Raw genomic sequence first — 14,571 nt, 5'->3', positions numbered from 1 at the left:
GGGTACTAGAAATATTACCGGGTAGTATCTGATTTAGACTATGGACATGTGTCTCTAGCAAGTAATATCTGTTGAGTTGAGTAGGTACAGTGCCATGGGGAAAAAAACTGTGACTGTGGGAAGAAAAAAAAACAAAACAAAACTTTGAGTCAAACAAGGGAAATTGTGTTGTGGATAGAAAAGCAATTGTGTCATGGTATTGCAGAAAGATCATGCCTGATGTGAGGTACACAAATACAGATAATGATAATCAGATTTTGACACCCCTCATCACTCATTGTGATCTATCTATCTATCTATTTTCCCATTTTGAATACAATTTTTTTCTGGAGTTTAACACTTTCAAGGTGTTAATTAGAGGGCGAAGAAACCGATTTTTAGTGAACTAGTATCGACGCACATGCACCCGTACGCACGCAGGCACACACATAAGGTGAAAAGGTGACAGCACCGGATGCCAATCAGGATCTGGGACCCGAGGTCCGGGTCCGGGTGGAACATCCATCTGAAGTGCGTTTGCTTTGAAGGCAATTAAAAGGCGGCGAACAGCAGACGGCAGGCACTTGGTTGTGTCGGTGTCGCACAAGAAGTGATCAAGCGGCGTGTGTGACTCACCACATTGGAGAGGAAATCTCCGTCGTTGAGTTCCTCCAGGTCCAACAGGTTGTTGCCTGCGGGTGGGTAGAGTTTATCGGCCGTTAAAGTGTCTAAAATAGACTCCATCGCTGTAGCGTATGGCCGCGCACGTGCTGAGAAGAACTAATTCATTTAAAACACGTTCCGAAGGTCTGTCATGTGTGCAGCGGCGATATTAGCGTCCGCGGAGGACGCGAGTCAGTCACTGGACTTGGGCTGCGAGTGACCCGCTCGACGGTGGCGACAATTCACATCTGTGCGGGCACGACCGTCAGCCTCCATCCAGCTGCGAGAGAGCCGAGCTCCGTAGTCGTCCTCCAACCGCAGCGCTGTCTCTCTCCCACTCTCTGATGAAGATGCAGCAAGCCCCGCCCACGCGGCGTCATGTGGCGCACACACCAAAACAGAGCCATACGATAAATTCAAGAATTGTTGTGCATTTTAGCATATTCAAGTCGGTGACGTCACGCGTCCATCACCTAATCTTGTTCCCTAGGATCAAGAATTATAGCATACTTTATACACCCTATTTCTTGTCTTCCTAAAATTAGCCAGTTTTGAGTGGGTGGCAATGTCGCGCCAGGAAGCGCTCACCCTTCAGCATACAGTATACTGTTTGGTCAATGGTGAGTATGGATTTCGTTACCATGACGACTGGGGGCGGAGTTACGAGGTGACTCGTATTTGCATGCCGAGCGCAAGTCTAGCGCAAAGCAGTCTAACTGTGCGCAAGCCGCAAGGGTTGAGTTTTCGTTCTTTTGGTATTTCGCTAGACTTTGCACAAGTAGAATTGGGCGTAACAAGGCGTTTGCTGATTTTGCATAATTAATGCACTAAAATATTTCAGACCATCAAGCCAAGACAACTGAAATACTAAATGCAATATGTAAGTGGTTTATTTATCAAGGGAGAAACCTATCTGGACCTTCGTTACATGCTGTTGTCTTAAATGCTTTAAAGAGAAAGTCAACCCCAACGTTTTGTGTACAATAATACGTTCTATGCGCCTCCGATAATCTGAACGCGGCATTCTGATTAATATTGTGTTTATGGAATATGAGTTAAGCAAAATCCATCCATTTCAACCATCACAAGGGGCAGCCATTCTGTCGACTGATCACAGATGCTCAGGGCTTAGATAACGACCAATCATGGCTCAGCTTCAGAAAACCGGTGAGCCCCTCAGCAATTGTGATGTCATTTTCAGTTGACAGCAAGTGACAAAATGGCCGACCCCTGAGATGGCTAAAAACGGGTGGATGTTCTACTAATATTCCACAAACACAATATCCATCAGAATGCCGTGTTTAGACTAGTGGGGCTGCAAAGGTCATCGTCTTAGTCTTAGTCGTAAAAGAGAACGTTTGAGTTGACTTCCACTTTAAGATGTGCTTTTGGTTGTGTGAAGCACACTGGGTTGCCTTGTGTGCGAAATGTACTTTATAAATACAGTTGCCTTGCCCCTGCCTTTGTGAACAGGTTGGTGAATCACGAGTTACTAACCACAGTCAAGCTGTGTTCATGTCACTAGCCACACCCAGGACCAAATTACCACCAGATTTGTTTAATCAAGAAATCATTTGAATTGTACCTGTAAGACAAACTCGATTAGGCCACAAGAGCTCAAACAGTAACATCCCACGATCTGAACAAAGTCAAGAATATAAATGATGACTGAACTCTATTAGTCTGAAAAAGGATAGAAAGCCACTTCCAAGCAGGCCTCAAGACTGCGGGCAAAGGACTAGCAAATGTGGGCAATTTTTCAGTTTGTGCGGGTAAAAATTTAATCCGGTCTCACAGCGCGAGTGCATGTTTTCATGCTCGCTCAGCAGTCTCAGGCTGTGTCCAAATGTGCACACTATTACCTATTCCCTATAGGTGTCTGAATGTCCAAAAAGAAAACAAATGTTATTTTTACTTAGGTTTGTTCCTGTTTGTATTATGAGTGTGTGGGGGTGTGTGGGTGTGTGTGTGTGTGTGTGTGTGTGTGTATGTGTGTGTGTGTGTAAGGTTGGTATATGTGTGCATTTTATTTAATAAAAGCATGATTGTGAATTGTATGATAAACAATTACGTCCCAGCCATGTTATCTATGGTGTGAAATTAATGATTTTGAATGATATTGACTATAACAATCAAATGTTCTTCACACAAGATGGATTCTTTTAAAATGTGCATTCAGACCAATTGTATGTTTGTATATGTGATAAGTGACTTGTTTCCGCCATTTTTCATGTCGCCATTTTCGTGTGATCAAGTCACGCAGTCTGTTTTGCACTCCTATCAGAAAAATTAGCTCTGGTTTGTTAAAAATGCGTTTTTCGGGTCTATTTTTATATATGATGTATAGTGGAACCTCCTCTGTCACCTCGTATTCAATTTGATGATTCTCATGCAGTATTTCGATGTTTATCACACGCAGGGTAGGATAATTCATCTTTGACTACCCAAAGAGTGTTAAAGAAGCTAGCTGGCACATTTGAGGTATTTCGAGACATGCACACAAAGTTTCATTGAATTTGTACATTGCGGAAGAAAATTATAAAGTGCGGTTAAATTTGTGTCGCCTATTCTTGAATGGGGGCGGGGGCTTGGTGGAGCGGTCGACCGGAATAAGCAAGCCTTTCGTTGCTAGCGATGGTGTGGGACTCTCCGGTAGCCGAACATACAAAAGGCAGATGGGGTTGCATGCAAAGATGGCTTTTCTGGCAGTCATTCTCTGTGCTTATCTGGACTGCTTCTCTTTGCTCTTACCTAAACAATCGCACACCACTTTATTGGTCTTGCTGGAAAAAATATTTTAATATAGTTGTCATGTACCTAATATTACTATCTCACTAAACTGGTGTTTTTTTTTCAACCCCCAAAATTCTTCAGAAAACGCTGATAAACATTCACTTCATGCCCCCCTTCTAGCTCCGCCAGTGCAGAGAAGAACCAAGTCAAGGTTAGTGTTCACGACTCTACCATGAGAAAGACAGTGGGCAAAAATTACATCTGTGGGAGAGTTCCAAGGCGAAAATCACTGCTGACAAGAAAACACAAAATACCATGTCACATTTGCAAAGAAACAGCTTGATCACCCCCAAGACTTTTGGAGAAATGTGGCATGCCTAGACAAACGTTAAACATTTTGGAAGGTGTGTGACACGATGATCATGATGCTCACGTGCTCTTATGATATGTCGCAGGACATCGACCCAACAACATACAAGCAAATCCAGCTCTCAATAGCTAAGTAAATACAATTACTACTCATACTTCGCATGCAAAGGGTTAAGGTATGTACTAAATGTTAACAGTTAGTTAAAACACTTATTCCACAAACGCAATATTCATCAGATTACCCTGTTTCAACTAGTGGGCTTGCATAAAACATATTCTTGAAAAAAATATGTTTGGGTTGACTTCCGCTTTATAGATGAAGTCAACCCAAGCATAATTTTTTCAAGAATATGTTCCTAGCAGGCCCACTAGTTGAAACACAGCATTCTGATTAATTTTGCATTTGTGGAATAAAGTTAAGTAGCAAAATGCACTTGCTTTTAGCCATCTCTGGGGGTGGCCATTTTGTCTTCTGTCGACTGAAAATGACATCACATCACAATACATATTTCCTCTTTTACAAAGCAAAATTGCTATCCATCTTTTTCCTCGTCAGTGAAATGGGCATCCTGTGGCGTAATCCATGGTACTATATGTGTTTTACCACGAGAGGGCAGAGAGTACAATGTCACTGCAGGGAACGTGCATTAAAAAGAAAAAAAAGGACTCTACAGTCAGTGTCGTGGAGGTCCAGTCATGGCTGCTCCATTGTATCGCAGAAAAGAACAGTGGTACCACAATCCCTATAACAGCAGTTGTTGCTCGCGCCGAGTAGAAAGAAACCTAAAAAGAAGCCTTTCACCGAGTAGGCGGAGATGAAATTTGGCCGCCTCGCAACCACGTCACACGCATGAGGGCCGATTAGTGGGCCGGACTAAAATCATCCAGCAATGCTCAGTCCAGCCATTTTTTTAAATTTTGGCGGTCAACGCCCCCCCCAAATTGGGCATCAGGGCCCAGGGACGGACTGCCCAGCTCTGATAATTACTATGTCGAACAAAGCTGTAAGATTCTGATTACAGAGTCCCCCAACAGACCAACACTTATGTGTGATTGTCTGTTGCCGACTGTTGCCACCTTACCTGATGCCCAACTTCTGATCTGTGTATGTCTATTTCAGTTTCTTTTTAAAACTGTCTGTTAATCCTTCTTCTCATATTGTAACCCTGCAGTGCCCCAGACTTAAATCTGTGTGGACTAAGCTACTAAATCCTCTTTGAAAAAACTTGAGTTATTCTGCAACTCTGGACCCCACATTGATGAACAAGACTGTAATTTAGAACAGTGAGGGAAGCCAGACCTATTGGAAGTGTACTCCTGTTTGTATCCCTGACCTGTTGCACAATCTGTGTTGCATTGAGAGGATCATTTATGTTTGCATCTGTAGATTTTCGCAATTTACATTCACTACATTTAGTAGTTTGCTGAAATATGTCAGGTAAATTTAAACCTGTCTCTGCTGTCGTAGAAAAAGAGACCTTAGCTACAGAATTGAAATGGTATTGGTGTGCCCCTGGGATGAATTTTCACAAACAGTAAAAGTTACGCATGTGAGCAGGTCCTCCCAGCCTTGGTATTTAGCTCCAAGCACCAAAGTTCAACTTTGCAAACCCATTTTGGAATCTGTCTGGGCTTGCCAGGGGATTTGTTCCTTATTTGTAAAATCTGGGGCATTTCCAAACGTATCAGAGTAAAGAATACTTCTTTGAAACAGAACCATTGGAGTTGATAGTAGGAAACGCTGGCGGAAGCCAGGGGCGGAGCCATATACTTTTACATTTTTAGTAGATTATGAAATTATTTGTGTTTTTATAGAATGTTAAGAATGGGATAATTGTGGTTGTTAAAGGAAGATCTGAACTTCATATTATTCGGTTTGTCATTTTACTTGAATATACGATATGTCGGGGCAGGGGGATTGTGTGAAGTGAGAGAAATATGCAGGCCTACCCTAATTTTTCCAGGCCCACCCATTAGCCACGTTCTGGCTCCGCCCCTGGCGGAAGCCCTTTTAAAATGATAGACGGGCTGGCCTATAGGCAATTATTATAGGCTATTTGGTCCGGCCGGAAAAAATGGTAGATAAATGGACGGCGATAGGGTACCGCGGATGTAGGCGGCAGGCAAAAAACGGACCACAAATTTTTTGTAAAATGCCCAGCTCTGGACACTTGATGAAGCATCTTTTATGAATTCAAAACAAACATTTTCCCCGCATCGAAAATAATATAGTGAATATGTGTGTGCAAAAAACCTTTATTAATCTTAAGGCTAGCCTATGTATTAAACAGTTATGTACCGTCTAAGTCACTGCATTATCAACATGGCATCTGCTTGGTAAACTCATTTGGGTATGTAATGATATTTAACGAACTGTTTTGTTCCTATTGTACCAAGCAGCCAGACAATAGTAAATTCTCAGCATCATCACTCTTCCCCTTTACTATCATCATGTGACATAATCACAAAAGATGACAGTGAAAAAGGAAACAACACTTGTGGCAGGAATCCATTAGCTGTTGTGTCCACTATGCTAAAGTCTCACAAGACATCTCGTGTGTTAATGATAAGTAGTTTGAATTTAAGATTTGTTAGACTTCTGAGGCCTTTTTTTAAATATAAGGGGTTGAACGCAAAATGATGTTCCGAAAACCTCCATGAAGTAATAGTTTTTATTGCCCAAGACCGTGTCACATAGGTTGGAATTTACTTGTATTTTGTCAAATAAACGTTACAATTTATGAAAACCCATAACCACTCAAAAACACTGTCATAGTCACGTTTTCATCATCACTTTAGCTCATTTTCATTTCCGTTAATCATAACAACAGGGTTAGCAGTACAGTGAAATGGATGGATAGATAAGTTGATAGATGGCTGCATTGAGGTTCGGTTCCTGTGATTCTAACCGGTTGTTGCCAGTCATGAGCTGTAAGTCGGCAATTGGCTGTGTACGTAATAATGCACTATGACTCATCATCTATTCTGAGCCAAAAGAGTTTACTTGCCATTTTGGCCTTTTGTCTCCTAGGTGACCACTGTGATGTCATCAGCCCTCCTCGTCAACATCCAACATCCACATGACATGGGGTAGACACTCAGGATGGTGAATACTGATTTATACTTAACCTTCAAACAAGGCTGGCAAAGCAAACATTAAAAACTAAAACCTGTGTCTGGATTTCCATTGGTGAGAACATTTTAGCTTTGCCATGACTATTTGCAAGTGGTCCCTGTTCTTCGCCAAAAAGAAGGAATCTGTTGGCATGTTGCAGTGTCTTCTCTTTCAGTGATAATTTTTCATTTTCTGTCTCTTTTCGTTTTCTTTACACTTATAGAGAACTCATGGGAGGTACAAAAGAAGGCTACATGCCAGGGGAAGCTGAGACTGCAATCAAAAGCCCTAATTCATTCGTGTTCCTCTCTTCGCTATAGCCTAAATGATAGCAATATCATCAGACACTTAGCAGTGTCAAATTGCTCGAATGTCAGTACATGTGAATAACAATTGTCTGTCTCATAGGTTAAACCAGTGTGAGGCTGTACAGGCTTTAAATAACAGTAGACATCGCCATCTACTGCAGGTGAAGAACATTGCATGCTAGTACAGGTTATAGTTTGAGAGGAGTGTTGCTGAAATTGGAAATTTCCATCATTTAAAGGGAATTTTTTTTGTATCCCGGCCCACATACGCTGGGCCAATCGTGAGCTCAGCTTTTGTTATGAATGACAAACAGTGGGCTGTGGATGTCTTCACCGCGCTCCTGCTGATGTTAGGCCGTCTCCGATTCTGAATTTTCGAGTATGCGCGGTTTGAGGCGTGGCTGAACGTAGGGTGGACCTAAGCGTTTGACTACGCCTACATGAATTCTCGACATCAAAGTGCCCTCTCTTTTCTATTTTGTATTATGGATAAACTACTTTGCGGCTTTAGTGATGCTCCGTCTTATGACGTAACATGCTTTAAACGTTTAATTTCATTTTGAAAAATACAAACTATCAAGTGACTGAAACCCAAATATACTAACCTCAACCATACAGGGATTGCGTTCTCTGCTGGCAACATGTGGTACTACAAGTCCTACTTATTTCTAGTGGAGGACGTCGTTTGACCACCACTTTTGAACCCACTGGCCTGGCCCTAGACACTCAGAAGTTAAACCCAACATCCGCTCCCCCATTTTCAGGGCCCCTGAACGCGCTTTACTAGCTATCATGGCGTTACAACCCTCTGTTAACCCAGAATGGACGTCTTTGGCCGGTTCAACCACTTCATCACAGTTCATAGCTCTGCCCGACCGACTGAGGGTTGAGTTTGTAATAAATGTTCAATTAAGTGTTAAAAAGTAAATGTGACGTCATAGGACGCGGCATCGCATCATTAAAATTTAAAACCACCAAGAAAATAGTTTAACAAAAGAAAAAAGACGCAGAGAATCCGTGTGGACAGAGTTAAACGTTTAGGTCCACCCTACGTTCAGCTGCGCCTCATTAAGCTTATTAGTTGATCGTGCAGCGAGCACCATCAACCTACCGAATAGAGGAAGAGTTCAACCCAAACCATACTCAAGGCCTCCCCCTCATTTGAATAACATTTCCTTCTGCATTTTATCTTGACATGAAGAAATACTATTCAACGGAGGGGCGGTCCAAACTGTGTCTTAGGTTGAGCTATTCACCTATTGGTTGATCAATATGTCAGTGCAGCAAGCACCATCATCTACCCAATAGGCGACTAGTTCAACCAAAGCCACACTCAGGACCACCCCCACATTTAAATAACATTATCTTCTTCATTACATGCTGAATTAGGGGGTGAGATATATATATATATATATATATATCGGTATATATCTTGAATCTCAGTGTCAAAACTCCACTGCGGTTGTGTGACAAAACGCACGACCACGTAGTCAGTCATTCTGTACGGGCTGGTGTTGTCAGACACTAATGGAGGTAACTGTTCTCTAATCTGTGCTAATGCTGCAGATCTGCTTACCCTTTGGCTTTGACACGATAGTGCTTCAAAATGAGTCTTTCACTGTGGAACTTTGGCCAGCCTATCTGCTGGGAAAGTCGGTTATGTTAATTAGCCTCACCGTTTTGTAAAAGTGGGGCAGACGTGCAGCACAGCTCGCTCACACATATTTCAGAAATGGGCAGATAACTAAATATTTATGTGGTTGTTTAATTTCACACTTGAAGGATGGGCAGAAACCCAACTCCAGTGTACACAAACAATGACCATTTCTCATAATATGCTTGTCCCCTTTTGCCAAGTGCCTCTTGAATTGCGTTGAGTGTGTAAAGGTCACCACTGCATGGTTTTTGATCGGGTCAGTTTCCTGGTCAGAGCATGGCGCACAGTCAGCATGTAGGAGCGGCGGTCAGGCAGAAGCCGCTGCTGATCCAGGACTCGCCTGTCACAAAATGTTTGGTTATTCTGAAGAGCTGTTTTTTGTCTTGCCCATTTTCATGAGTTTGTTTGTTAAAATGATTCTGTTGAACCACAAAAATTAAACAGTGGATGGTCTTCATTTATTCATTTTGATTTGTTTTTCCTTTTACTACTACAGTAATCCCCCCTCCACCGTGGGTTCCAGGTTCACAGTCCCGCTATTTTTGTGGGTCAACCACTACATTGTGGCCCACTTACTTAGTTTGAGGACAGTGCAGATTTGAAAGAAGAGGGACGAAACAGGAAGTACTTGGTTCCAGCACAGCCTAGTTTTTATTGAACATTATTGAATGATTGCTGTTGTAATCCGGCTCTTTATGTCTACAGAAGGGGACGACTATAGGCTAATTTAATAATACTGTATACATCTCTGGGCATGATTAATAATGTAGCCTATAACTGTATCATGAGATGATAAATTAAGTTTGTTCGATTGGACAAAACAGAATTTGTTGACTGTAAACACATTGAGGAATACACTGTTACATGAACAGTACAATATTTTTGTTATTCACTGCTCTTGCGCTCCCAAGATATTAAAGAAGCACTGCATGGGGAGGAAATCGACCTTAATAATTTTTTTTCACAACTCTTATGATGAAATATTGACTTACAAGTAGTATAATGGGACTTTTGTTTGTTTGTTTATTGGGTCTGTATCGTTTTTACTGGCACTAAGCAACTTTGAGGAGGATGGAAGCAACCCTGGCACACACAAAAAATACAAATGTCCTGAATTTCTTTACGGCATACTCACTTCCTCCTTTCGCTATAAGGACGGAAGTCGATTCAAACGTCTACGCGCTATTACTGGTGTCATGGCAGAAGCCCCAAAACAAACAAAAAAAAACAAAGTATTGTTTGAACAAAATTAGATTCATTGCCTTATCGCTATTCATCTTTCACACAGTCACTGAAAATAGAAATGCAATTCAGTCCAACTTGCAGGCCAGCGAGAGCGCAGGATTTCACGACACTACGCGCTGGTGCGCATAGGAAATGTGTTTGACTTTTGCCAAAACACTACCGCTTTTGGCCAGATGGCGCCGCCATAATCAACAAAAACAGACATGACAGTGTTTCTTTAATATGTTTATATTATTTTAAAACGGTCTCCAAAGATTTTAAAAAGTTGATGTGCCATAAATGGTATACAACAGACAATTTAAATAGGGTGTTTATATTTTTATATAATTGCGGATGATACTTATTACGGGGTGGTCAGGACCCTAAACCCCCACAATGGACTAGGGATTACTGTTCTTTTATCTGCTTCAAGTTATTTCAGTGAACACTGAAGGTATTCTTTCTTTAATGGAAAGGAACCAACCATTTTGATGGCATCGGAAAATGGTTGACAAGTGTATGACAAAACCTGTTGTTCATGTGACTGGAACCAACCTGATGAGCTGAAAAACTGCTGCTTCCACAGCTAAAACAGCATCAGCCACTGACAGCTCCCTGAAACCACACCTTCAACACATGCACACACATCACATTGGTCACCCAAGTACGTATACCGTGTGCATCTCCTGTACAAACATACAAACCTTAAATCAAGCGCCAGCCTCTGTCCTTCCTCTGTTGTCACCTCTCTGCCAGTTTCCAAGTCTGCTTTATTTGCTATCAGCACTGCTGGGACAGCTAAGTCACATATGTTGAGTTACGTTGCGACCACAGACTTATAAAACTTTGTTTGAGAATTTAATGAGTAATGTGGCTGTCTAAACACATCTCCACAACATGGTGAGTATCTGGTGCGAGTGAGTGTGTGCGTGCGTGTGTGTCAAGGTGACAATAGGCAGGCTTGATGCCGAGCATACACAGAGAGCAAACGTAGTTGAACACACTACACTGTCCCTGTGCAGATCACATAGTGCAGGTTCTGCTGGGTTAGTCAGTAGTCTTGATGTATTACTGTTACTGGAGATGCAACCACGTTGCTGTCAAATCCGTGTGAGGTCTCTCATCGCTGTGAGTCAACTCCTTTCTTACCCAGACTCTGTTTGGTTTGGTCAATGAGTCTTTTGAGCCGCGAGACCTCCAGGAAACTTTGGCGGTGTGTGATGGAATAGAGCAACAGGAAGCCATCAGCCCAGCGGATGGATGCCTCCAGAGAAAGCGCACAGCTCTCCTGTCACACAAAACGCCACGAGAATACTTCAAAGTTCTTGACAGAAATGATTTTCCTTTCAGCATAAACATTTTCTGTTGCATATTATAACTAAAACATTTCTGCACATGTGGGCCATTAGCTTTAGACATTTTTGTATTGTACACACACAAAAAGTGTTATTTTTCATTAAATGTTGCACTGATGGTACACACCAATGAAAGTCTAGCAAATCAAAATACTTTTGATCAAATCTCAACTACACAAGAGAGAATCAATATTCTTAAACCTGCTCTTGTGTTGACTGATATTGGAATACTTAAAGCAGACTTAGCCACAAATTGTGAAGGTTTTAGAACTGGTTTCTGGGTGATATGACAATAACAGCAGTATGTACCTTAGAAGCTGTATCCAAGATTTCAAGGTTAACAGCTTCCTGGTCGACGAGCCGGCAGCATCTGTAGGTCACCTCTGTAGTGGAGCACATGAAGACAGTAAAAAAAAAAAATCTCTTCATTTTCTTAAGACGTTAACTTACAACAGCTTACCCTTCTTGTGGTCATATTCACCAATGAACCGCTTCGTCATGAAGCGGACGCACAAGGCTGTAGAAATAAAATATGCAGATCACACTGCTGTACAAAAAATCACAGAATTAACATAGAAGTTTAAACAAGGGCTCATCATTTGTTGGCTCGACTATGGGTGTGGCCAGCAAATATTCATACGAAGCGTATTTTCCCACCATGTAAAGCTTGGAGGAGAGAGTTATTTTTACACGAGCAGTCTACCTGTCTTTCCTGTGTTCGGGGTTCCCAGGATGAGGAGCTTAACCATTTCCCACTGCTGGGACACTGTCCCTACGGAAATACCGGAGAAAGTCATCAACACAAGTCAAGATAAAAGACTATAGAAGCAATTTGACTTTACACTGACCTTGAGAATCAAATACTCAACGTGGCTACTACTAGGAGGAAAACAAAAGATCCTCTCCGCTTCCTGTGCTGTTGCTTGCTCAAAGGAGACTGACTCTCAGGGACACGAGCCAGCTGGGCGGAGGACAGGCACACAAAAAGCAGCTTCCCAATCTGGCCGCAGACATTCACATAAACTTTTCACAGGGCCTTTAACACAAACCATCATTTACAGACGCTGCAATATAGGTCTGCTCGCTTCACGCTCAACCACTTAATTCTATATCATATCATAAAATGTAATTACATGAGTTCCCACTCGGATATATTATTACCAGGTGTATTAAAAATTGAATTCTTTTTTAAAATTAAAAACAATGTGGAAAATAAATGGTCAGTTAATTGAATATATTTAAATTAAATGAACCACACATTAAACAGTCTGGATAATATTTTATTCATTTTGTACATTTTTCAAAGCCCCACCACAACAAAGCTTGTTCTCAGGAGTGAAAACAATTAAAGTGGAAGTTAACCCCAAAATTTGCTTTACACAATATGTTCCATGTAGCCCCACTAGTCTAAATGCGACATTCTGATTAATATTGCATTTGTGGAATATGAGTTAAGCAGCTAAATTTACCATTTTTTGTCCATCTCAGGGGGCGGCCATTTTGCTCCATTCTGTTGACCAAAAATGACATCATAGTTGCCCAGGGTTCAGGTAACGACCAATCATGGCTCAGCTTCATAAAACGGATGAGCTATGATTGGTCGTTACCTGAGCTTTGAACAACTGTGATATCACTTTCAGTTGACAAAAAATGACAAAATGGCCACTCCTGAGATGGATAAACACTGGGGGATTTTGCTGCTGAACCTATATTCCACAAACACAGAATGTCGTGTTTAGACTAGTGACATAGAACTTTGTCAAGAAAATGTTGGCGTTAAATTCACTTTAATGTGGCTACAACAACAAGGACATATTTAAATTAAATGCTGCAAAACTGAGTTTAGAGAAGTGTGGATTGTTTCAATAGACCTAAGAGTGTATGGACGCGTATTGGTGTTTAACAAATGGAGGGCTCATCAACAGAGGCGGCGCCCTCTGTGCTGGCTTTCACACACTTGGCCATTGTCTGAGAGGCTCTGCTGATGGCATCTGAACAAACAGGGGAGCAGAAAAGAAAAGGAATTGACTTGACAGGCAGCTGGACTCTGCATGGGCCTTTACAAATGTGAGTATTGCTCATACCTGTCATGTAGAAGTCCTTTACTGAAAGCTGAGGCGGTATCAGAGGAGCCGCGATTAGGTCCTGCTTCAGTCCCTGATGGAGAAAGAAAGGAATGAGTCAAAGTGGATGTGTGGATGTCAAAGTGGACGAACTCCAACAACAACAAACTTTATTAATAAATGTGAAAACAGTTCATAGAGCTTTGCATTTGGTTTTGTCTGTCCACCGTTTGTTACTCAGCAGGATACTTCCTGGTTAATAGAGAATGGGGAATAGACAGGAGTTGCCAGTATAACTGTGAGAGTCACACAATTCCAATGGTGTTATACTTGACTCATATGGTACAAAGACAAATTGAGCCTACCCTTATCCAGATTACCAAAATGGATGCAATAAAATGTCATTGGTTTTCCCTTCATGCATCTCTCCTCTCCAGGTTTTGTATCCACATTTGTGTAAACCTACAGTAACTGTGACCAATTAGTTCGTGTCATACTGACTACTACTGACTACTGTGAAAAAAGCTCAGAAAAAAATAAAAAAAGCTAGCGGAGGCCTAAGACACAATAAAGTGCAATAAAAGCGTGTTTACCTTAGCAAGTTCGTTTGCTTGCTGAAAATAATTTGCCTCTTCCACGTCATCATACCGCACTAGATTTGGAGCCACCTCAGCAAGTCTGGATCGGACCTCGTCCAGCGTGTCATAGGGCAGCGTCACACCTGCCAGCTGCAAGCACACAAGCATGTCTCTGAGTGGCTGTGAACGTTTGTTTCAATTCCATATGGCGTATGGCGCAACCTCATGCTCACCTCCGCCACAGCTCTGATGATCTTCCAGTCCTCTCGGGCTGTTCCCGGCGCTGTCACGGCTACCCGGGTGTGTTGGCTCCTCCCCTCCGTGTTGACATATGTGGCATTTTTCTCTGTGTACGCAGCACCGGGGAGGATTACATCCGCCATTGTTGCGCCGACATCACCATGATGACCTGCAGGAATTTAAAAGGGACTCCAGTCTACTCTGGCATTGCTTAGTGATGTGTTGGTATGGTGAACGTGCATTTACCCTGGTAGACAATGAGGCTGTCTTTAGGAAGGTCCGCTCGA

The 14,571-nt window shown here is 42.1% G+C and overlaps 3 protein-coding genes across 3 annotated transcripts in view; all 3 read right to left on the bottom strand.

Moving 5' to 3' along the window:
* creb3l1 (cAMP responsive element binding protein 3-like 1) overlaps window positions 1–1,009 on the bottom strand; it is a 47,792-nt gene extending 46,783 nt beyond the window's left edge. Inside the window, exon 1 of the mRNA XM_086047528.1 lies at window positions 616–1,009. Within this exon, the coding sequence (XP_085903654.1) occupies window positions 616–723 (108 nt within the window). The 5' untranslated portion in view covers window positions 724–1,009. The remainder of the gene's footprint in view (window positions 1–615) is intronic.
* Window positions 1,010–8,652: 7,643 nt separating this feature from the next.
* Window positions 8,653–12,458, bottom strand: LOC147152498 (ras-related and estrogen-regulated growth inhibitor). The gene is made up of 9 exons (XM_086043906.1): window positions 12,453–12,458; window positions 12,346–12,403; window positions 12,107–12,175; window positions 11,864–11,920; window positions 11,713–11,786; window positions 11,198–11,336; window positions 10,753–10,846; window positions 10,604–10,675; window positions 8,653–9,164 (listed from the first exon to the last, which is right to left on the bottom strand). Exons 1-9 carry the CDS (start codon window positions 12,456–12,458, stop codon window positions 9,056–9,058), a joined length of 678 nt encoding a protein of 225 aa, XP_085900032.1. The 3' UTR covers window positions 8,653–9,055.
* Window positions 12,459–12,667: 209 nt separating this feature from the next.
* ndufs1 (NADH:ubiquinone oxidoreductase core subunit S1) overlaps window positions 12,668–14,571 on the bottom strand; it is a 10,714-nt gene continuing 8,810 nt past the window's right edge. Inside the window, exons 15-19 of the mRNA XM_086047464.1 lie at window positions 14,531–14,571; window positions 14,278–14,453; window positions 14,060–14,194; window positions 13,488–13,560; window positions 12,668–13,394 (exon numbers count right to left, since the gene is read on the bottom strand). The exon at window positions 14,531–14,571 is cut by the window's right edge and continues 114 nt beyond it. Of these exons, the coding sequence (XP_085903590.1) occupies window positions 13,303–13,394; window positions 13,488–13,560; window positions 14,060–14,194; window positions 14,278–14,453; window positions 14,531–14,571 (517 nt within the window). The 3' untranslated portion in view covers window positions 12,668–13,302. The remainder of the gene's footprint in view (window positions 13,395–13,487; window positions 13,561–14,059; window positions 14,195–14,277; window positions 14,454–14,530) is intronic.

This window comes from Filicampus tigris, chromosome 1 (genome assembly GCF_054856515.1).
Source record: "Filicampus tigris isolate MCC_2025a chromosome 1, RoL_Ftig_1.0, whole genome shotgun sequence".
NCBI lineage: Eukaryota > Metazoa > Chordata > Actinopteri > Syngnathiformes > Syngnathidae > Filicampus > Filicampus tigris.
This window is presented reverse-complemented; position numbering and strand designations above follow the sequence as displayed.

What these genes read in the sequence shown, in the direction of transcription:
- LOC147152498 (XM_086043906.1), bottom strand. An exon ending in TCTTGGATACAGCTTCTAAG is followed by an intron (nt 11,337 to 11,712) that starts GTACATACTGCT and finishes TTTGTGTGACAG; the next exon opens with GAGAGCTGTGCGCTTTCTCT. An exon ending in AGGCTGGCGCTTGATTTAAG is followed by an intron (nt 10,676 to 10,752) that starts GTTTGTATGTTT and finishes CATGTGTTGAAG; the next exon opens with GTGTGGTTTCAGGGAGCTGT.